Source organism: Miniopterus schreibersii, assembly GCF_964146895.1.
Source record: "Miniopterus schreibersii genome assembly, chromosome: 8".
Lineage (NCBI taxonomy): Eukaryota > Metazoa > Chordata > Mammalia > Chiroptera > Miniopteridae > Miniopterus > Miniopterus schreibersii.
The window spans coordinates 3,094,529-3,116,052 of record NC_138109.1 but is presented as its reverse complement, the minus strand read 5'-3'; the positions used below and the strand labels follow the sequence as shown (position 1 = coordinate 3,116,052).

General features: G+C 55.0%; 1 protein-coding gene across 1 annotated transcript in view; it reads left to right on the top strand.

Moving 5' to 3' along the window:
• Positions 1-2,488: 2,488 nt before the first annotated feature.
• Positions 2,489-21,524, top strand: part of FHAD1 (forkhead associated phosphopeptide binding domain 1) — a gene marked incomplete at its 5' end in the record, with an annotated part of 80,939 nt that continues 61,903 nt past the window's right edge. Inside the window, 5 exons of the mRNA XM_081144825.1 lie at positions 2,489-2,581; positions 9,750-9,956; positions 16,658-16,925; positions 17,866-17,975; positions 21,068-21,301. Of these exons, the coding sequence (XP_081000951.1) occupies positions 2,489-2,581; positions 9,750-9,956; positions 16,658-16,925; positions 17,866-17,975; positions 21,068-21,301 (912 nt within the window). The remainder of the gene's footprint in view (positions 2,582-9,749; positions 9,957-16,657; positions 16,926-17,865; positions 17,976-21,067; positions 21,302-21,524) is intronic.

Below are 21,524 nucleotides of genomic sequence, written 5' to 3'. Positions count from 1 at the left end.
CTTCCTGCCTAAGTGCGCCCCCCACCCAGCCTCCGAGGTGCCCCGTGCGGGAGTTTAAGGACCCTCTGTGGCACCAACTCTCGGATGCCCCGTGGGGGGCAGCTGGGATTAGGAGGGGCGCCCCCAGGTTTTCCGGATTTCCAGACACCAGTGGCCAGAGATGCCCATCGCCTGACCGCTCCTTTGAGGAATTTCTACAGCTCCCAGGTCCCCCCAAGACCTCGTAGCCCTCAGAAGTCTTGCGCCCCTAGCCCGCTCTGACCCCGGGAGGGGTCCGGGGGCGCCCGTGCTCCCAGCTCTTTCCCCTTCGCTGCGTCTGGGGCTCTGTGGCACTAAGGACAAATTTTCAGAGTTTTAACACGTTCAGATTACTTTCCACGGTGTTTTCAGGCAGGGAGATGACTGCGCAGGGCGAGACTAAGGTGGAGAAATACTGTCCCACCCCAAAGCTAAAGAGAGAGAATTTAGGTTTTCCACAAAGTCACGTGGGATGGAGACTGAAGGGCAAGCGAGGGTAGTTACCAAAGATTCCTCACCAGCTGGCTGCTCTGGTGGCCTTGAGGTGTCATTTTGCATTTTCATTCATTCAGCGAGTGTTTACTGAGCATCTACTATGTATCAGGCGTTGCTCCAGGCGCTGGATATAATGTAACAAACAAAACTGCCAGGAACTTGGAAGGGTCTGAGGTTTTATTACCCTGCCCACAAGCTAACGAGGTAGCCTGCCGGGCTTATAGATGCTGGTGGAAGACAGGAGAGGACACCCGGGCAGGAGATGGAGGACTTGATTACGGCAGGCAGCCAGAGCTTCACGTTTACCTTGGTTCCCTTGTCCCAAAAGCAGAGTATGAGAGGTGGGCGCTGTGCACGCAGTGGGTCTATATCCCAGCTAAGGAGGTCCACGCTTAGGAAATCCCAGTCTTTGAAAGGGGCTGCTGGCAAACCTGCCTGGCCGTTGCCCCCAAAGGAGGCATCATCTTTACGGTTGAGCATCGACCTAGGAACCAGGAGGTCGCTGTTCGATTCCCGGTCAGGGCACATGCCGGGGTTTCGGGCTCCATCCCCAGTAGGGGGTGTGCTGGAGGCAGCTGATCAATGACTCTCATCATTGATGTTTCTCTCTCTCTCTCCCTGTCCCTTCCTCTCTCTAAAATCAACAAAAACATTTTTTAAAAAATGATAGCACTTAGTAGGGCTTCAATAAATGATGGTGGAGATGTTGACGGAAAGCAGAGCCAGACCTGATACATACACGGTCACAACTAGATGGCTTTCATTTCATCCACAGTCCAGCAACTTCACATTTCAGTGACCTCTGAGTTGAAAGGAGAGGGACGTGGCATTGAGTTGGGGGATGTCCCGCTGTCAGCGGACACGTCTCAAATCAGAATTCAAGCATCGTGTGTCGTGTCACCCACATTTGGGAACCTACTGAAGTCACTGAAATGTTTATGTTTTGAAAAACATGCACAGAACTTACTTCGAAATGCATCAAAATATAAAACGGAGGCACGAGTGGACAGATGGATAGCTCTGTGATCAAAGAAACACAGCAAAACGCCAGCTGTAGAAGCCAGGTGGCGGGTACACAGGAGTGCACCGCCCACGCCTTTCAGCTTCTCTGTGCATTGGACATTTTCATGATAAAATACTGGGGGGGGGGAATATGTGCAGAGTCCCGATCATATGGCCACACTGTAGTCTGGACGCCTTGCCTAAATCACCCTTTTTTTTCTAGTATATGAAAAAAATTGAGTGACTTTTAAAAAAAGTATCTATCATTCAAAGCCCATTTCCTCAAAGACTGACTCGACACTTTAAGAAGCTCTGTAGGAGCTTAGAGGTCCTTAGATCCGAGTTCGAGAAGCCCAAGGCTAATCACAACAATAGAAGTCGCAGCAGCACAGACATGTGTTTCACGGGTAGCAGTCGCCATTCTAAATGCCACACACATGTGATTGCATTTAATCCTCACAGAACCCTTAGGGGTACAGAGTATTATTAGCCCCGTTTTACAGATGAGAAAACTGAGGCACGGAGAAAGATTCAGTAACTCACCTGAGGTCCCAGAGCTAGGACGTGGAGGGCTAGGAGTGTTGAGCGTGGGCACTTGGTATGTCAGATAAGTCACCTCGCGCGCAGTTTTATGGGGTGGAGAGCAATTAACCAGTGGAATTCGGATCTGTCATCGGTGGTTGCAGCTGTAGCTTGTGCTCCGAGTTACGTGAAAACGTCTTCCCCTTGGTCATCTGAACCAAGCTCACCTGTGCCAGACGTCACCACCGATGGCTGAAGAGACGGTTTTAAAATGCGCAAAATCGTAATTACGACCACTGTCGGTCTCTCTCTCCACTCCCGCCTCCGCTGATTTCTCCTTTGGACGGGGCGGTGCACTTCATTCATCCTAAATATGAGGCTGGACGGTGAGAGGCCGGCGTCTTTCTAACAGGTTCTTGTCTGAAAACCTTGCGCAGGGAGAGCAGAGAGCATGAAAGCCTATCTGAAGAGCGCAGAAGGCTTCTTCGTCCTGAACAAAAGCACGACCATTGGGAGGCACGGAGAGTCAGACCTTGTGTTAGAGGTAAGATCCCTTCCCGCCCTCCCCCCCCTTCCTGCCCCGTGGCCTCGAATCTCTTCCCTGGCACGGCCTCTGGCTCCCCCTCAATGTGCTGCCCATAACCAGGGCCAGGTGCGCTCGCTTTCCCTGGGAAACGCAGGGAAAATGGACCTGTCCGTGGATGTCCCGCCCGCCGTCCCCGCCCCAGCAGCCTTGATGGGCTGGTCTGGAAGGTGGGCGTAGAGCCGGCAGCTGACCCTCCCCTGCCCCGGGCCTGCCAGCCAGAGCCGCCTGGAGGCCCAGCCTGGGCAGCGGCCTCTGGCCCTCGCCTGAGTTTTCCGAGGCTGACGTGGGCCCCTCGGGGCCTGCGGACCTCCAAGCAGGAGAGCAGGGTAGGCCGTGGGCGCGGCCTCAGCGTTTCTCACTTCATTTCGTTCTCTGGGTTAGCCGGGGCCTGGTCCAGAGCCTCAGCCCCTTCGCATCCAAGGAAGCCGGCAGAAAGAAAGGAATAATAAAAACTGTGGCTTTGAGCCTTTTTAACTACTGAAAGTTAAAATGCTGAAGCAGAAAGAAAAACACAATGAAATCCCTTTATGACTGTGAACGGCAGGCCTCTGAGGCCTCGCTCCACAGATTTCCTTTTAACTTTTTATTCTGAACTAATCATAGGTTCACAAGACGTTCCAAAGGTAATAGAGATAGATGCCGGGCACCCTTCACCTGGTGTCTCCCAACTGGTTACATTTTATCCAGCCAAAATGTATCAAAACAGGAAATTGACAAGGGTGCAAAGGGTCTGTTTGGCTCTATGCCATTTTGTCACACGTGTGGGTTCGCGTGTGGCCATCAACGTACAGAACGTATTCCGTCCCCAAAGACCTGCGTTGTGGAATTCCCGGACAGTCACAGTACCTCCTCCCGCCACCGCCCTAAACCCCGACCACCCGACAACCGCTGATCTGCTCTCGGTTTCTACAATGTTTACCTTTTTGAGAAGGATACATGCAGGGACTCAGATACTGGGCGACCTTTTTGAGTCGTGTTTTGTTTCCACCGTAATGTGCTTGAGACCCGTTTAGAGTGGCCTGTTCCTCTTCATTGCTGAGTAATATTCCGCGGCGTAGGCGAGCCGCTTTTAAGCATTCACACGCTGAAGGGCATTGTGATGGTTTTCCTCGTGGGGCTGTTACCAGTCAACCTCCTATAAACACCCGCGCGCAGGTTTTTGCGCGGACATAAGTTTTCATTTCTCGGGGATAAATGCTCGGGAGTGTGATCGCTGGATCACAGGGTTGGTTTCTAAAGAAACCGCCGGACTGTTACCCAGGGTGACTGCCATTCTGCGTCCCGCCCGCAGTCCCCGAGACACGGTTTCTCTGCCTCCTCACCAGCAAGGAGTGTCACCACCGCTCCTTATTCGAGCTGTCTAGTGTGCGGGGATGTCGGATCGTGGCGTTGATGGCCATTTCCCGAGCGGCTGGCGATGCGGGTATCTTTTCAGGTGGCGCGGGTTTGCCCTCCGCATGCCCGCTTCGGTGAAACGCCTCCTCGTGTTCTCTGCCCACTTCTAATTGGATTGTCTGTTTTTTTCCTATTGGGTGTTGAGAGTTCTTTATATATTTTAGACATATGTACTCAGATTTAGATGTTTTAGATATGAGTCTCTTCGCCCCAACGCCCTCCCTTCCACTCTCTCTGAAAATCAATGGAAAAAATATCCTCAGGTGATGATTAAAAATAAAAAAGGAAGAAAGAAACGCAGGTAAAGTGCTGTGGCCGGGAGGGTGGAGATGGAGGGAAAACCAAGGACAGAAATGGCAGGGGATGACACGCGAGTGCCTGCGCCTCGCCCTCGGTGGACAGGTCCCGTCCCGCCGGGCTGGCTCCTCGCTGTTGCCGGAGGCCCCTCTAGCCTGTGTCAGCTTCGTCTGGGCTCTGAAGGTCGTGGAGCGGGACTGACCAGAACCCAGCCAGCCAGGTGACCCCTGTCCTTTCGCCGGGCACCCGCCGGCCCTGGGCTGCCTCTTCCCAAAGCACCGTGGAGCCTGCGCCCTAATCCCGTCTGTTACCGTGAAACGAGGCTGCGTGATCGTCCCGCTTACACCGTTCCGTGGACGTGGGCTGTGTCTGCTGTGGCCAAGGGCGGGTGCACCTGTGACCCCGACGGGTGTTGCCAGCTGCCCTCCAGAGGTTTGCAGATGTAGTGAGCGTCCCGCCAGCAGTGACATCTGTCTGTGCCCCGGCCCCTCCCCAGCCCAGTCTGTTGTCCACCTAGTGTGTCTTCACTGGTCTGGGAGGTGAAATATGGCTCCCGGCGTGTCACTTTAACTCGATTCTCTCTTATGAGTGAGCCCTGGGTTCTCAGCCCTCGGTCCCTGTGGGGGACCCGCAGGAAGCACCAAGCCTGGGTGCAGCTCCCCCCTGCCCGGCTCCCACTCTGCCCCCCGGGCTCCAGCCGAGCGCTGCTCCCCTGGGGACTCACCCGGCGACCTCATCTCATCCGTCCCTCGGGAACCTTGTCCCCTGTTCCAGGACCGGCCGCGGAAATGGGGGCTGATTTCACTGGTCAGTTCTATGGGCCTACTCCCCTCTGGCAGGTGGGGGGGCTTCCGAGAGGAAAAGTTCAGAGAGAAGGGCCGGATTGTAATCATTTTTCTCATTTTTTGGTGGTAAAATGCACATGACGAAAAATTGACCATCTTGAGCGTTTCCTTAGGTGTGTGCAGTTCGGTGTCATTGAGAACGTTCCTGCGGTTGTGCAGTCCCCTCCCGGCGCCTCTCCAGAGCTGGTCCACCTGGCAAAACCGAAACCCCTTCAGCACTCACTGGGCCTACCCCCCCCCCCCCCCCCGCATCCTGCCTCCGTGCGCCCACTGGCCTGCTGCCCCGTGTGACCAGAGTCATCCCGCGGTTGTCCTCCCGTGACTCTCATTTCACTCAGCGAGGCGTCCTGCGGGCTCGCCCGTGTCGTGGCATTCGGCAGAATGTCCTTCCTTTCTAAGGCTGACTAATACTCCGTTGTATGTAGAGACCACACTTGGCGTGTCCGCCCATCTGCTGACGGACGCCCAGGTGGCGTCCACCTGTGGGCGGTTGTGAGTGGCGCTGCTGAGGACGTGGGTGCACGAATCTCTCTTCAAGCCCCTGCTTCCAGTCCTTCGGGGGGTGCCCAGAAGTGAACTTGCTGGGTCATATGATAAGTTTGTTTTTAATTGTTTGAGGAACTGCCACACTCTTTCCCACAGCAGCTGCAGCAGTTTACATTTCCACCAACAGTGCACGGGGTTACTCTCACCAGCGCTTATTTTCTGGTGCTGCGGGAGCTCCGTGCGTGTGCGTGTGTGTGTGTGTGTGTGTGTGTGTTTGGTGGCAGCCATTCTAATGGATGTTAGGTGGAGGGGCCTAATCTTTCGAAAGCACAGATAACGCAAACAGCATACATTTATAGACTGCTCGATTCACCTTTCAAGTTTTAACATGTTTTCTGTGTATGTTCTGTATGTGTATTTACGGGATTATCTCCTCAAAACAGTCCTCTGGGGTAGGAACTACTATTATCATTCCGATGTTCGCTTCACGACGTGGAGATGGGGCTCAGAAAGGTGAAGTAACTTGCCCAAAGTCACACAGCAAGTCTGGGAAGGGGGGACCGAGTTTCAGATTCTAGGCTGACTCAGAGCTTCCAAGTAAGGACGCTTCCTTCTTGGGGTGTAAATTTAGCTTTTGGGAACATCTAGAAAATCTGTCTGGAACCCGGTGTGAGTTAGCTGAGACCACAAGCTTCATGAGAGTCGTGACACGTGAAAGGGATTTTCCCCGTTTCTCAATCTCTCAAGCAACGGGCGTGGCGCCATCTAGTGGGGGCCTGGGTACCGGGACGTGTTGGCCGGGTGCTGTCCCTCTAAGGGGGGCGTTGGGGCTATAAACAGAGGCCCCGGGCACCAGGGTTTTGTCGGGGGGCCCGAAACCCGCAGAGGAGACGGGCCCGAGCAGCCTCTGTAGAGAGAAGCCTGGGGCCCTGCCAGGCAGAGCCGGCAGGAGAGGGCAGGCTCCCCGGGACGTCGAAACAGTGCGTGCTAAGGCCTGGAGGTGTTTGGTGAGTAATGTGGCCCAGGGAGGAAAAGGCTTGATGGCATGTCGGTAGCAACATGTTGCGGCCAAAAAACGGGCGGGGGCGGGGGGACCTATGAAAAGTCACCTCACACGGTGACCCGATGATAAATTCCTTCCTGGGCAGGTCATGGTGGGGAGTCACTCCCCAGGCCTGTAACTGCTTTAGTGAAGGGCTTTAGGCCAGCCCTGCTCATTGCTCTCGGGCACTTAGGTTAACACACCTTTGAGAGCCAGAAGCAACCCCCCTCGAAGGGGTATTAACCTTCAAGGGAGCAGTTAATCTCACTGTCCTGAAATCCGATCCCCGCCTGGCTTTCTCCCACCTCCGCGCAATCTCCCTGGCGGTCCCTCCTTCGTCTCAGATGCATAAAAGAAGCTGCAAAACGGTCCTTCTCTGGAGCATCCGAGGCCTTGCTCCCTGGCACATGGCGTCAGTTTGGCTCAAGTAAACTCTCATAAAAACTCCCCACACCTCCAGATGTTCTTACTTAGCATAACGCCCTCGCGGCCCATCCATGTTGCTGCAAATGGCAAGATTTCCTTCTTTTTGGCTGCATAATATTCCATCGAGAGTGTGTGTGTGTGTGTGTGTGTTCCTTTCGACGTGCCATTGAACTCAGTTTGCTAGTATTTTGCTGAGGATTTTTGTATCAGTGCTCACAGTGGGTTTGGTATAAAGTTTATTTTCTTGTAGCGTCTTTGTGTGGTTTGGGTATCGGGGTGATGAATGCTTTTCTCCCATTTCACCTCCTGAGTCTCAGCTGCTTCATCTGTAAAATGGGGTAATAGTAGGTAGATAGGGCTGCCGTACAGGTTAAATAAGAAAGGAAACGCACAAGTGCGTCAGCAGGGCCCAGCTCACAGGAAGCCCTCAACGTACATTAGCTCGTGGCAATAATAATGATGATAATAAATAAAAAGTCTCCCTCCTAGTGGGTCAGCTCGGCAGGATGGAGCTTGTGCATCCAGCCTGTTTTGCAGCAGGGCTCTGCCAGCAGCTCGCAGCAATGTTGCAAGAAGGGGAGGGAGCGAGGCATCGTGGGGCGGAGCCGGGAGGCGCTCGGCAGCCCCTCCGGTGGAGTCGTTCAGAGCTTCCTGTCTGCTTTGATTTCTTCATAATGGCTTGACAGCGTTTCAGGAACCGAAAGCAGTGGGGCCTGGGAAGAGACGAAACAAAATGCAACACACAGAGTTTCTCTCTTCGATGGGTCATCATGGGTCCAGAGAGCACAGAGGTCGGTGGGAATGGTGATGGGGGAGATGTGGGTGGCACTTCCCAAAACACTAACGAGCCTTAATGTTTTTTAAAATACTTTTTAGAACTGTTTCAGGTTTACGGGAAATGGAGCAGACTGTGCAGAGGGTTCCCATATTCCCCCAGCTGGACACACACAGGGTTTCCCCTGCTACCAACATCTTGCGTTACTGCTACATTTGTTACAGCCCAGATTGATACATTGTTACCAACTAGGGTCCATAGTTCACATTCCGGCTTGCTCTTGGTGGTGCAGTTCCGTGGGCTTGGACACGTGTACCATGGCATGTGTCCAGCATTCCAGTGTCACATAGAGTCATTGGCTACCCCCTGAAATCCCCTGTGCTTCATTGTGCACCCCTCCCCGCCTCTCCCCAAGCCCCCGGCAACCGCCGATCTTTCCACTGTCTCTACAGTTTTACTCTTTCCAGAATTTCATATATTTCTTAATAATTCTGTGCCTCCATTTCCTCATCTACAAAACAGGGGGCTATCCCTTTGGATTACTGTGGAAATTAAATGAGATAATGTAATAAGGCACCCAGCAAATTTCCTGGCATGTAATGTTTAATATATTCTATTAATGTAAGCTATTATATTATTACAGGGAAATATAAGCTATTATTATATTAATATATGCTATTGTTTATTATTATATTACGGGACTTTAGTATCGATTTGTAGCTGCAGGTACTCTCTGTATGAAAGTTAGATGTGACACTGTGAGGAAATAAACTTAGAAAATCATTGCAAAGTCCTGGGCTGGAGCGGATGCCCCGCAGGCAGTGTCTCGAGAGGGCAGGAGCCTTCACACGGCCCCGCGGCCCGCAGTCGGTCCCGGTGCGGGGGGGAATGCGGGCTTTCCTGCTGGCGCTGAGCTTTGCTCGCCCTTCATAGTGAAGTTACAGAGGAGCCTCCGCCCGCACTGCCAATTCGGACACTGTCTGGGGTCTCCCCCTCCTGGGCAAACGCCATCACACTGGGACCCTTTCATTAGGTAAATTCTAAGAAGCAAGAGAAATAACTAATCATATGGGAAAAGCTTCGTTGTACATCAAGGTATTTTTAAAAGGTAGTTATTAAACTATGTGGTTTGGCGTGCTTGCAATTTTGTTTAAACTTCTTAAAAAGATCATAAACGTGTTTTTTTTAAAAGCCTGGACGGTGGTGGACCGGTGTTAGCAGCCCCTGCCCCCGGGGGTGGGATCCTCGGTGATTTTAATGTCTGCTTTGTGCATTTCTCTAGTTTTCATTTTCTGCAATGTTAAGAAAAAAAAAAGTTACTTTAAAAATGAGTAGAAGAAACAAATGAATAAGAATTATTACAGAGCCTCCCCGAAGCTTGCTATACCCTATTCCGTGAACTTGGCATCTTCCTGGCGAGGAAACGAACCGTTGCCACCTGCCGCCTGACCTTCCTGGCTTGTGCTGGGCCCTTCTGCTTTCTGCCCCACCACCCCGAACAAACAAAAGCGCACCTGTGCTGAGCCGGGGCATAGAAACGGCCAGTTCCCTGGCCTAGTGCGTGCCCATTCCGTGCCCATTCCCACTCCCCCCAGCTCCCTTTGCCCTTGTTTTGCCCAACTCCCCACCCAGCAAACTCGGGCACCTGCTCTGGGCCTGCAGCCAGAGTGAGCACATATCCCAGCTCCGCCTCCACTAGCTGTGTGACCTTGGGCAAGTCACTCAACCTCTCTGACCCTCCGCATGTTCCCTTTAAAATGAGCGTTGAGGTGACCAGCCAGCCCCGCGAGCCCCTCGGTGGCCGGGTACTGTCGGGCCGTCCTGGCGCTTGTCCTGGGCGCTGACTGTCCCCTCCCTCAGTCTCAGGACATCGACAACCACCACGCGCTCATCGAATACAACGAGGCCGAGGGCAGCTTCGTGGTCCAGGACTTCAATTCCCGCAGCGGCACCTTCGTCAACGAGTGTCACATTCAGAATGTGGCCGTGAAGCTGCTGCCCGGCGACATCCTGAGGTTTGGGTCCGAAGGGCTGACCTACGAGCTCGTCATCGAAAACCCACCCTCGGTGAGTCCCCAGGGGCCAGGGGGTGGAGAGGAGGCGGGGGAGGTGGGCAGAGGTGCCTCGCGGTGCCGCCCCCGTGCTGCCCGAGGCTCCCCTGGAGCCCGAGGCGGGGGCCGGGCAAAGCGCGTCCCTCGGATGCGCGAGGCCCCGCTGCGCACACAGGTGGCAGCCGCAGGTGGCAGCGGGGAGGCGCTTCTGTGACGTTGGGGCGCATCCAGGTGGTCCCGGGAGGAGCGAGTCCTCGCGCCCTCTCCTGGGCATTTGGTGGAATTACACGCAAGAGTTTGCTAGCGTCTGACGCAGAATTCGGAGTTTTCCTGGAAAATGTGAAGCTTGGTCGGGGAGGGGGGGCAGGCGCGCGCTTCTGGGGACCCGGGGAGCGGGGGGGGGGGGGCTGCCTTTCCAAGCGGGCCAGCCCTCCGCAGCTCTCGCTCTGTGCTCTCGGCCAGGCTGCTTCGTGGCCTGGCTTCTGATCGGTGTGCGGCACTGAGCGTATCTGTGTAAAGTGTGAAAGCCAGTGCCCGCCCCGGGGACACACTCAGAGCCCGGCAGCTGCTACGATGCCAGGATCAGAAACGTGCCTGGGATTGTGGCCTAACGTGCGGCCCCAGTTTAAGCGGAATGTAACACAAAACCTGCCCCTGAAAACACGGCCACCGGGGAGGCCGGATGGCACCGTGGTGGGAGACACAGGCTTTGGTCAGAATCCCAGCTCAGCTACTTGCTTACTCCATGCACCCTTGAGCTGAGCCCCTCAGAGCCTCAGTTTCCTCACCCGCACAATGGGGCCAATGACAGCAGGGACCTTGCAGGCTTCTCTCAAGGGCTGAGCGACATGACTCTCCCTGTAAAACTCCCAGCTCAGTGCCCGGTCATAGTGATCACACAATTAATATCTGTCGTCTGTGTCCCCGAGAGAGATGGTGTTCGACCTCACCCCCCACCAACAGGAGCATTGCATGGACCGAGACCTCCGAGGCTTAAAATTCTTTCTGGGACAAGGCTGAGTATAAATAAATAAAAATTAGAGGACCTAGCCAGAATCCTGGGGTGCGGGGCTCCAGGCAGCCCTGACCATGTGCTCCAGGAAGGTCCCCGGCGCCCTCAGGCTGCGCAGGCTGACAGGCTGACAGGCATCCGCCAGCATTTTGCAGGTCCTGGGTCATTCTTTCCTGCTGCAGCTCAGCTGCCCCATCCTGCCTGGACCAGCGCTGAAGCGAGTTTGCTCTTGGGGTGCACAAGGGCCTGGCAGCAGCCCTGAGGAGGGGCTCCTGCCCCAGAGGGGCTCTCCGCACAGGTTCTAAGGATGCCCCACCTCAGAGCCACAAGGGGAGCAGACCGACAGTGCCGGTCCCTGGGCCCCACCCCAGGCCAGAGGACTCACAACTTGGGGTTTCCAGATAAAACACAGGCCACCCAGTTAAATTTCAATTTCAGATAAGCAACAAATAACTGTTTAGTATGTTGCAAATATTGCAAGGGACCATGTATGCTATAAAAAAAATTATTTGGTGTTTGTCTGAAATTCAGATTTAATAGATACTTTATTTCTATATCTATTTATTCATGTATTTATTTCTACAACTCTGGCAGCCCCACACCTATTCCCCAGGAACAGAGCCTGGGAACACGCATTCTCACAAGCCCCCTGGTGGTCCTGAAGCTCCCCGCCCCCCAGCCAAAGGGAGACCCAGCTCAGATCATCTGTGCGCTGCATTTGCAGATTTGTTTAGAGACCAAAGGAAACGGAATCTCAGACCCCACATCTGGGAGCCCAGTTTGTGAGTCACTGTTTCTCTCACATGTCTCGCATCATAAGAGCTTGTCTGCAATGTTCAGTAAAATTACAAGTTCCCAGGCCCCTCCCTGGGAAATTGGGATTTTGTGGCTTGCTAGTGGGGGAGGGAACATTTTTTATACAAAGATAATCACTGAAGTATTATTTACGGGAGCATAAAACCTGAAATCTAAGTGCCCATCAAAACGTCATTGTTTAATAAAACACAAGGGGTTAGTTCACATGTGGACTGCTGTGCCCCTTTCTTTAAAAACAGCTGTTTTGAGGTATAATTGACATACAATAAACTGCACATGTTTTTTTAAAAAAATGTTTTTACTGATTTTAGAGAGAGGGAGAGGGGGAGAGAGATAGAAACATCAATAATGAGAGAGAGTCATTGATTGCTGCTTGCCTCCTGCACGCCCCCTACTGGGGATCAAGCCCGAAACCCCAGCATATGCCCTGGTCGATGCTCAACCACTGCGCCACACCAGCTGGGCTAAACTGCACATGTTTAAACAGGATAATTTGACAGGTTGGAACATGTGTGTGCACCTGTGAAACCATCACCACAGTCGAGACAGTGAACATGCCCCAAAAGTTTCCTCATGTCAGTACGGACTCGTGTATTTATTGTGCCCTGTGGATTATAATCCTACTACAGTATCTGTCCCACTGCTCACATTAGTCCATCCTGGGCCACTGGGAGCTTTTTCTGGTTGGTTGCTCTGCCTTCGAACGTCTCCATCCTTTTATTTGGAGTCAAACAGCATCGCCACTCCCAGGCTGTGGGACCTTGGGCAAGTCACTTGACCTCCCTGAGCTTCAGTTTCTCACTCCACGATAGGGGGTAAAAACGCTGCCCCCACTCCGCGATTATTCTGGTGATTAGGGGAAGCCCCGTGTTAAGTGCACCGCACAGTCTCTGGCACGTGTGCCTCCGCCACCCGGTGCTTCGCAGCTGCAGCGCATCAGTGACTCCTCGCAACCGGCGGGCCACCCGACGAGCTCTCCAAGGGCAGGGTCTGCCCCCCACCTTCCGGGGCTTCCCAGCAAAATGCATGTCCTAGGTGCAGCCTTCCTCGATTTTTTCAGGGTGTCCTCTTCACCCCACACCCTTTGCAGGGTTAGAAGCAGATATCGGAGTGATAACACGAACAAGTACATCGCCTGGAAAACGCGCGCGGCGATTCCTGGAGGAAAGCGCTGGCCTGCGTTGCTCGGGCCGGCGGAGTTCAGCAGTGGGTGTGGTCAGGGCTGGCGCGGGGCTGGCACCCTGCTGTTCCAGAGGCCTGTGGAGGAGGTCGGGCACTAGCGCATGCCCCCTCAGAAGCAACACAGAAACCCAACCGCACAACAGACCACAGATAACGAAGGCGGTAAAAGAACAAATAAAAAACAAAGAGAAAAGGCATTAGCATGTAGTTTTAAACTGAAGTTTCTAAAAGCAGGCTTGTTAATAACTGACCTTGACCCCCAGTGCCATTCGAATCCTGACATGAGCACAACCGGGAGCTCGCTCACCATGTGACTCTTAGGGTCGCTTTCCCCCTGCTTCCGTGTGGTTGCTGGCGGTGATGTCCGAGGAAGCCTCCACCCTGCCTGCCGATGACAGAGCAGGCCTGCCACCCAGAGAAAACCAACCTGAACCTTCCCCCTAAAGCCACCCTCAGTCAACACACTTTGGAGGAAAACAAAGCTGCATTTTTAATTTCTGAACCCAGAGAGCCCCTTGGAGTCTGCTGCGTTGACGCCTCTTCGGTACCTCCCCATTCAGGGACCCGGTGGTGGGAGCTCCGGGTGCTGCAGGCCACCGGCTCTAGCCAGGCTCACGGGCCGAGCGGTTCCGGCTGCAGCCCCAGCCGGGCTCAACCCCATGTTCACAGCAGCTCATTCTCAGTAGCCAGGAAGCAGAAACAACCCGAGTGCTCGTGGGTGCTGAGTGGACAAACTGTGGTCCGTGCATACCATAGAGTATTATTCAGCCCGAAAAAGGAAGGAAATTCTGACACCTTAGGACATGGATGAACCTGGAGGACATTATGCTGAGCGAAATAAGTCAGTCACCCGTAACAGACAAATACTGTATAAGTCCGCTTATCTGAGGCACCTGAGTAGCCAAGTCCATCGAGACAGGCGGTAGAATGGTGATTACCAGGGGCTGGGGCAGGGGAAGTGGGAGCTGTTTAATGGGAATCCAGTTCAGTGTTGCAAGTTGGAAACCTTCTGGAGATCCGTTTTAATGGGAATCGAGTTCAATGTTGCAAGATGGAAACCTCCTAGAGATCCGTTTTAATGGGAATCGAGTTCAATGTTGCAAGATGGAAACCTCCTGGAGATCCGTTTTAAAGGGAATCGAGTTTCAATGTTGCAAGATGGAAACGCCCTGGAGATCCGTTTTAAAGGGAATCGAGTTTCAGTGTTGCAAGATGGAAACGCCCTGGAGATCCGTTTTAAAGGGAATCGAGTTTCAGTGTTGCAAGATGGAAACCTCCTGGAGATCCGTTTTAAAGGGAATCGAGTTTCAGTGTTGCAAGATGGAAACCTCCTGGAGATCCGTTTTAAAGGGAATCGAGTTCAATGTTGCAAGATGGAAACGCCCTGGAGCCCCGCCTTACAACACTACTGAACGGCGCACAGCGCTTGGAAATGGCCGAGATGCTGAGAGGCGGGTTATACGGCACCTACCGCGGCAAACAGCGCCCATCCCCGGGCTCAGCCCGGCTCCCTCGTGCCCGCTGCACCCTCAGCCCCGCGAGGCCGCGGCAGATCCCGGGTCCGCAGCCAGGACTCTCAGGGCCCCCTGGGCTCTGATTGGATCCCACGCCCCACCACTGAGCCAATCACTGCAGCCAGGGAATGTGATTGGCTGGTTGCATAGCCTCGCCCCCAGCACGGAGCTGAGAGGAGGAGGGAGAGTCCCCAGACCCTCCCGGGAGCGCGGCGGGTCCCCGCGTGCCCGCTGCAGGAGTGGGGCGCGAGCAGGCGACGCGACGGGACCCCCGCCCTGTAGCGCCCTTGCCGGCGGCGGAGGTGGCAGGTTCACCTGGCCCCCGGCGCGAGGGGGCTCCTCCCCCCGCCGTGTCTCTAGACTTGTGCGCTAGCAGGTGGGGTGAAATGTTAGAATTTATGCTCCGTCACCTTCAGCCCGTTCAGTCAGTGCATCTTTATCAAGCCAATGGGAAAGGTCATCGGAATGATGGAGGCAGGACAACCCCAGAGGAGGGACAGGAGGGACAGGGTGGACAGGGTGGACAGGGTGGACCAGGTGGACGGGGAAGGGCGGGAACAGGTCCAGGGGCCCAGGTGTTAACATGGAGAGAAGCTCAAAACTCCGCAGGAGGTGGCAGAGCCCCAGGGCACGGCCAGGTCCACTCCTGAGACAGGCAGGCTTAAAATGCGCCAGCATCACCAAGAATGCCGGACAGACGTCCCCAGGCCACTTACCCTCACTCTCTCCAAGAGTCCTCAGGGGACACACGGGACTTGCCCAAGAAAGGCGGGCGCTGCAGGACTGGCTCAGGGGACCGAGGGAGCGGGCGCCTTCCTGGGAGGCGGGAGGCGACCTGCCTGCCCACACTCCTGTTCTGGAAGCGCCGCCCCTTTCTCACCTGAGCTCGTGCCCGCTCCTGTCTGCAGGAGAAACCTGGCCCCGGGGAGAACCACCTGGGGCCCTTCACAGGCGGCAAACCTTTGAAGCCAGCTTGGAGGGACAGGAGGGGAGAGAGAGGAGAGCGAGAGAGGTGGGTGGACCTTGGCCCCCTTCCCTCTCCAAGCTCCCGGGTAAGACGGTGATAAGGAGACCCCTCCCCTGAAGGGCTGTGGCGAGGAATAGCCAGTAAAGTGCAGTAAGTGACCATAAGCGATCGCCCTCACCCATGTCGTTGTTTAAGCACGAGGCCCGGGCGGAACCCCGCCTGCACATTAAACCAAGGCCGAGCCAGGGCCAGCGCCCCTCACCGGCCCTGCTGCTCCCGGTTCGGTGGGTTTTGATGTGGTCTCCACGCTGCACCGCGGCCAGCATTTCCCCGGGCTGGACAGAGGTTCCCTGGACGGATGTGTGCTGAGCCTCGGCCAAGATTCCGATGTGGTGGATGTTGAAGATCAGAGGTTGAGAGACAGTGGAGCCCTGGCCGGTGTGGCTCAGTTACTCGAGCACTGTCCCAAGCACCGAGAGGTCGCGGGTGGGACTCCCGGCCAGGGCACAGGCCTGGCTGCGGGCTCGGTCCCCCGGAGGGGGCACGCAGGAGGCAGCTGATCGATGCCTCTCTCATCATTTATGTTTCTCTCTCTCTCTCCCTCTCCCTTCCTCTCTCTCTAGAATCAATAAAAACATATTTTAATTAAAAAGAGACAGTGGGGTCCCTGGCACCCCAGAGCTCTCGGCCTCCGGGGATGGATGGGTTAAAGGTGCCAGGGAGACAGGCAGTGTGGCTGGAAGACAGCAGCGCTGGGGTCCTCGCTGGCTGGGCTTGGGTTCCGGCGCTTTGCCCATTTATTCTCTCAACTGGTACTGGAGGGCCTGCTCTGTACGTGCCAGGCTGTTGCTCTAGGTGCTGAGGACACATGGCTTCAAGACAGACCAAGGCCTCTCCTCTTAGAGGGGGCGTCCTGCCAGCACAGCAGCTCGCGAGCAAATCTGGGAGCTTGGGGGAGCCAGCAGGTCTGGCTCCCCCTCAGTCTCAGCAGAGTGTCAGGTAGATTAAGTGAGGTCGTGCGTGGGAACCCCTTGGCAAGGTGCCTGGCACAGAGACCGCGCCCAATAAATGGTGGTACAGTAGTGTGCGGTGCGACCCACTGTCCCAAAGTCAGGGAGGGCTTCCTGGGGGAAGTGACTTACAAGCTGAGGCTGAGGGCTGCCATTGTGTGGCTGGGACATAGGGCTGGAGACCGCTGCAGCTGACCCTCTTGTCTCCCCCTGCAGGTCTCCTTCCCATGGGTGGGGGGCCCAGAACCTTGGTCAAGGCCACAGCCACCTCAGGCCGCACAGCAGCTGAACCAGTCATCCTTGCCACCACAGATGCCCTTCCACCCAGGCATCCGGCCAGCACCCATGCAGAAGAGCTGGTCCCAGGGGTTCCCGGGGCCCACCGCGGGCCCGTCTGCCTCCCACAAGCGGCCCATGAGTGCCGGCGGGAAGATGTTCTCCTTCGTGGTGGATGGGGGGCCCCAGGCTCCTGTCATCAAACAAGGTACCCATGGGCAGGCGCCTCCACTGGCAGCTTGGGGGGGGGGGCTTACAGAAAAATCACTAAATGTAGAAATACTTTTTTGTTGTTTTATTGCAATAAAAAATAGCTAACATTTAGTGCTAAATGCTCTAGATCAGGGGCAGGAACCTTTTTCTGTGAAGAGCCAGAGAGTAAATAGTTTAGTCTTTGTGGCTAGAAGGTCTCACACTGTAGCGGGGTTCAGCCACAGACAATATGTACGTGAATGTTGGCCATGTTCCATTAAAACTTTATTTACAAACACAGTCGGAGGGCCAGATTTGTCCGTAGGTGCATAGTGTGCCAACCGCTGCTCTACACCATTATTTCACTTAATTGTCCAATAGCCCTTTATAACGGAGGCTGGTAGCATCCCTACATTCAGAGAGTAAACGACCTGCCTGAGGTCATCGGCTCTTACGTGGCAGAGAAAAAAGTCTGGAAAGAGACACATCAATGAGAATCAGCACAGTTAACCCCTGGGTGGCCCTTTCCCTTCCTAACACGTCTGCAAAACACAATGGTGTTTCATTTTTAATTACATAAGATGCAGAGCTCAGGGGAAACGAACGATTGGGAAGGTCAACCTGAAAACATTTACTTATTTATTCTCACCTGCGGATGTTTTTCCCATTGCTTTTCAGAGAGTGTGGGAGGGAGGGAAGAAGGGAAGGGGGAGAGAGAGAGGGAAACATCGATGTGAGGGAGACACCTCCACTGGTTGCCTCCCACACACACCCCGACGGGGGGGCGGGAGCAAACCCCCGACCCAGGTGCGTGTCCTCGACCGGGAACGGAACCCACGGCCCTTCGCTGCGCGGCCGACGCTCTAACCACTGAGCCACGCAGGCCAGGGCCGGGCCCGGGCTCCGGGACCTCAGGGAGCTCACACGGTCCCCTCTGCTCTCTGCTGGCCCGGCAGTGTGGACCCACGCCGCGGAGCTGCTGGAACAGTCGATGGCCGAGGGCATTCCCGGGACGGCAGCTTCTGGGGAGATATACGTGGACCAGGACCTGGCCCAGCAGGATAAGGTGAGGGGGGCTCGGGACGGACAGGCCTCAGCAGCAAGCGGGACCGCGGACGGACTGCCTCTGCCTTTTGTCCTAGAAGTGCTCTCTGTACTGCTAACAAGAAACCCCCTGTTAGTCTCCCAGGACATTCAACCAAAACTTTGGGAACTGCTCGTTTTATCCCAAGGGACAGTACCTACCATCACAACGTACTGAGCACCTGCTGTGTGCTGGACCGTGTCCTGCGCACTGGACGTTTAGTTAACTTGTAAATTTTCAGCATCTTCAAAATAGGTTTTTTTCCACCCTCACTTTACAGATGAGGGAACTGACGCTCAGAGAGGTTAGGTGACTTGCCCAAGGTTGCACAGTGTGAGGGGCACATTGGAATTCAAGCCTAGGTCTGGTTAACCGCTAAGCTGGTAACTTCCAGTTCCCCCAAAGCAACTGTTGGATCAGCCACGAGGGATGGGCACTGGTGGGAAGGCCAGAGGGAACTGCGTGAAGAGAGGAGACAGAGGTTCACAGTGTGAAACAGGATCGGGGGCCAGAACAGGTGAATTCAGGCAGCCCTGGGAAGGGCCCAGGTTGGCTTCTCCCTTAGACACGACCTGAATATTACCCTAAAACCAGCAGTCGTCTGACATCTCGCTTTCCTGAAGCCCCTTCTCAGGCTGTGAGGAGGAGGAGCCCCCGGGCAGGGTCTGGTTAGACGCCGGTGGCTCTGACTCAGGCGTCCCGGGACCAGACCCTGAGAAACGCGGCGGGAAGGCGAGAAGCTGGGCTCAGATGCTGTGTCGGTTGTCTACTGCTGTGTAACAGGCAGCCCCAAGTCTCAGTGGCTCAAAACAGCAAGTTATTGTTTCCCAGGACCTGTGGGTTGACCCGGAAGGTTCTTCTGCTGGTGGCCCCTGGCCTCACTCTTGTAACTACAGTCAGCCGGTGGCCCCCTAAGATCTCGCAGGGAGATCCCCCAACATCCCTCCCACCGCACCCGCCTGGTCAGAGCGAGGCACAGGCCAGCCCAGAGTTTGGGGGGCGGGGGGACAGACACCACCACCTGATGGCAAACGCTGCCAAGTATTTGTAGCCACTTTTCAATCCACCCCAGTTAAACTGGAAATAGAATGTGACCACATTTATATATATATATATATATATTTTCCATTTATGAGCCATTTATGCCCTGACTTGCCAGGACTCCTTCAAGTACAAGTGACAGGGGACGAATTAGCTTAAGCTAGAACACATAAAAAGCACTTACTGGCTCCTCTGATTGGAAAATGTAAAGGCCTTCAGGCATGGCTAGATCCAGGTGCTCAAATGATGTCATCAGAATAGTCCCCACTCCCAATCTCTCTCCAGTTTTCCCCAGAGTGTTGCTTCCTGCTGCAGGCTGGCTTCACGTGTTGGAAAAGACAAATTCAAGCAACCAGACCTATGAATTTAAAGTTTATGACCACCCCAAAGGAGTCAAGGTCCTTTCCCTCCGTAATGACACGTGAAATCCCTGAGAAGACTCTGATTGACCCGCCTGAGCCGCCGGCACACGGGGAGGCGGCGCAGGAAGGAGCCGGGCGCGGATTTCCCAGCCTTCCCAAGACCACGCGGGAGGGGGGTGCGCTCCCTCGAGGAAGGGGCGGGGTCCTCCCCAGAAAGGCAGATACCACGGCTGGACACCACACACCACAGGCTTCTTCATACTCCTGAGCCCAGCCCAGGGCCTGGCACATAGTAGCTGCTCAATAAACGTTTGACTCATGAATAATTCATAGGGACCTGGCTGAGCATGGAGGCTCCGGGCCACTTATCATTGGGCCAGACAAGGGGGGCTGCCCAGGGGTACAGAATGTCCGATGCCTTGATGTTTTTGCCACAAGCATCTGCAAAGACCCAAAGAAGGACCCTGGGCAGCAGTGGGCAGCGCCGGGCAGGCTTCCTCCTGACACTGTCCTTCCCCAGGTCCGGGACCTGGAAGGTCGTGAGGCTGATGAGACAGCTCCCCAGGCGATGAACTGGCCTGGAAATTGCCCACTGACCTCCTTGCAACCCACAGAAAACTGCTGGGAGAGCAGGAATTCCACAGCTCATTCAAAAACGCACCTGGGAAAATTTTTTCAGCCTTTCTGACATTGGACTGATGACTTTTCGGTGACAAGTTTGGGGGATTTTTTTTTCCTTTTGGGGGGAACCTCACAGGCCCTTTGGCAGCAGAGCTCTTTCTTTCCGAGGGATGGAGGGCTGGGGGAGTGGCTCCTGTGGGGACGTCGGCCAGCAATTTGTTTTGCAGCCGAGTTTTAAGTGAGCCACGGACATAAATCACGTTCCCGCCTCGTTTGCGTCCCAGATGCGGTTTCCCGGAGTAAATGTTCACCCGAATAAGCACAGGAGGCGGGGAGTGGCGCTGGGAGAGTGGAAGGAGGGAGGAAATGTTGCAGACTGTATTACAGTTTTGAAGTTAAAAAATCGCCCTCGTTATAAGCAGAATGCGGCTGAGTAGAATGTCGTGTTTGCCTAATTACCTTCCCTAGGTCCCCAGTGCACTGGGCCGAATATCACAAAGTTAAAAAAATATACGATACATAAATTTTCTAGCAACAAAAGTTCCCACCGGGGATGGCGGTTCTCAGTATGAAAGTGTAATTTGGGGGGAAAGGGAAGTTTTAGCACCCGTGAGGCGTAAGCATCTGCTTACAGGAGTCTAGACGCGAGGAGCTCCTTTCAACCAAACTCGTGCCTCCGTGAGGTTTCCATGCGGCGGAGAGAGGCCCGCAGGCCCACGTCTCCCTGCCCGCCCGCCCTCTCCTTCCTGAAAGAATTCCGCCACACTTTAAATGTATGTTTTTATTGATTTCAGAGAGAGGAAGGGAGAGGGGAGAGAGAAACATCACTGATGAGAGTCATTGATCGGCTGCCTCCTGCAGGCCCCCGACTGGGGATCGAGCCCGCAACCCTGCATGTGCCCTGACCGGGAATCGAACCCCAATCGCCTGGGTCCTAGGTGGATGCTCCACCGCTGAGCCACGCCGGCCGGGCCTGTATGTTTTAAGCGGCTTACCCTTGCCCCCCCCCACACACCTAGTGAGTAACCTTCCCACCTGCCCGCGCCCCAGGATGAAATAATCCTGCTGCTGGGGAGAGAAGTCAGCCGCCTCTCGGATTTCGAGCTCGAGTCGAAGTACAAGGACGCCGTAATCGGAAACCTGCAGAACGAACTGGCCAGCCTGAGCCTGAAGCTGTCGGAGACGGTGAGCCCCAGGGGCGAGAGGGTGGCCTCGCAGCAGCACCCGGCTCCCGACGACGACGTCGATGCCAAGCAGAGGGAGATCCAGAGCCTGAAGAGCCAGGTAGGGCTCTGAGACGGGCTGACGGGGGGCTTAGAGTCGGAGGCGGGGCGACAGCTCTCGGAAGGGCCTGGGCAGCTAGGAAAGGGGCGGTCGGCCGCCCAAGGTGGGGAAGGACACCAGCCCCCGGGGCGGGAAGTGACCGAACCCGCAACCCAGGTACGTGCCCTCGACTGGGAGTTGAACCCGTGACCCTTCGGTGCGCAGGCCTGCGCTCCAGCCTCTG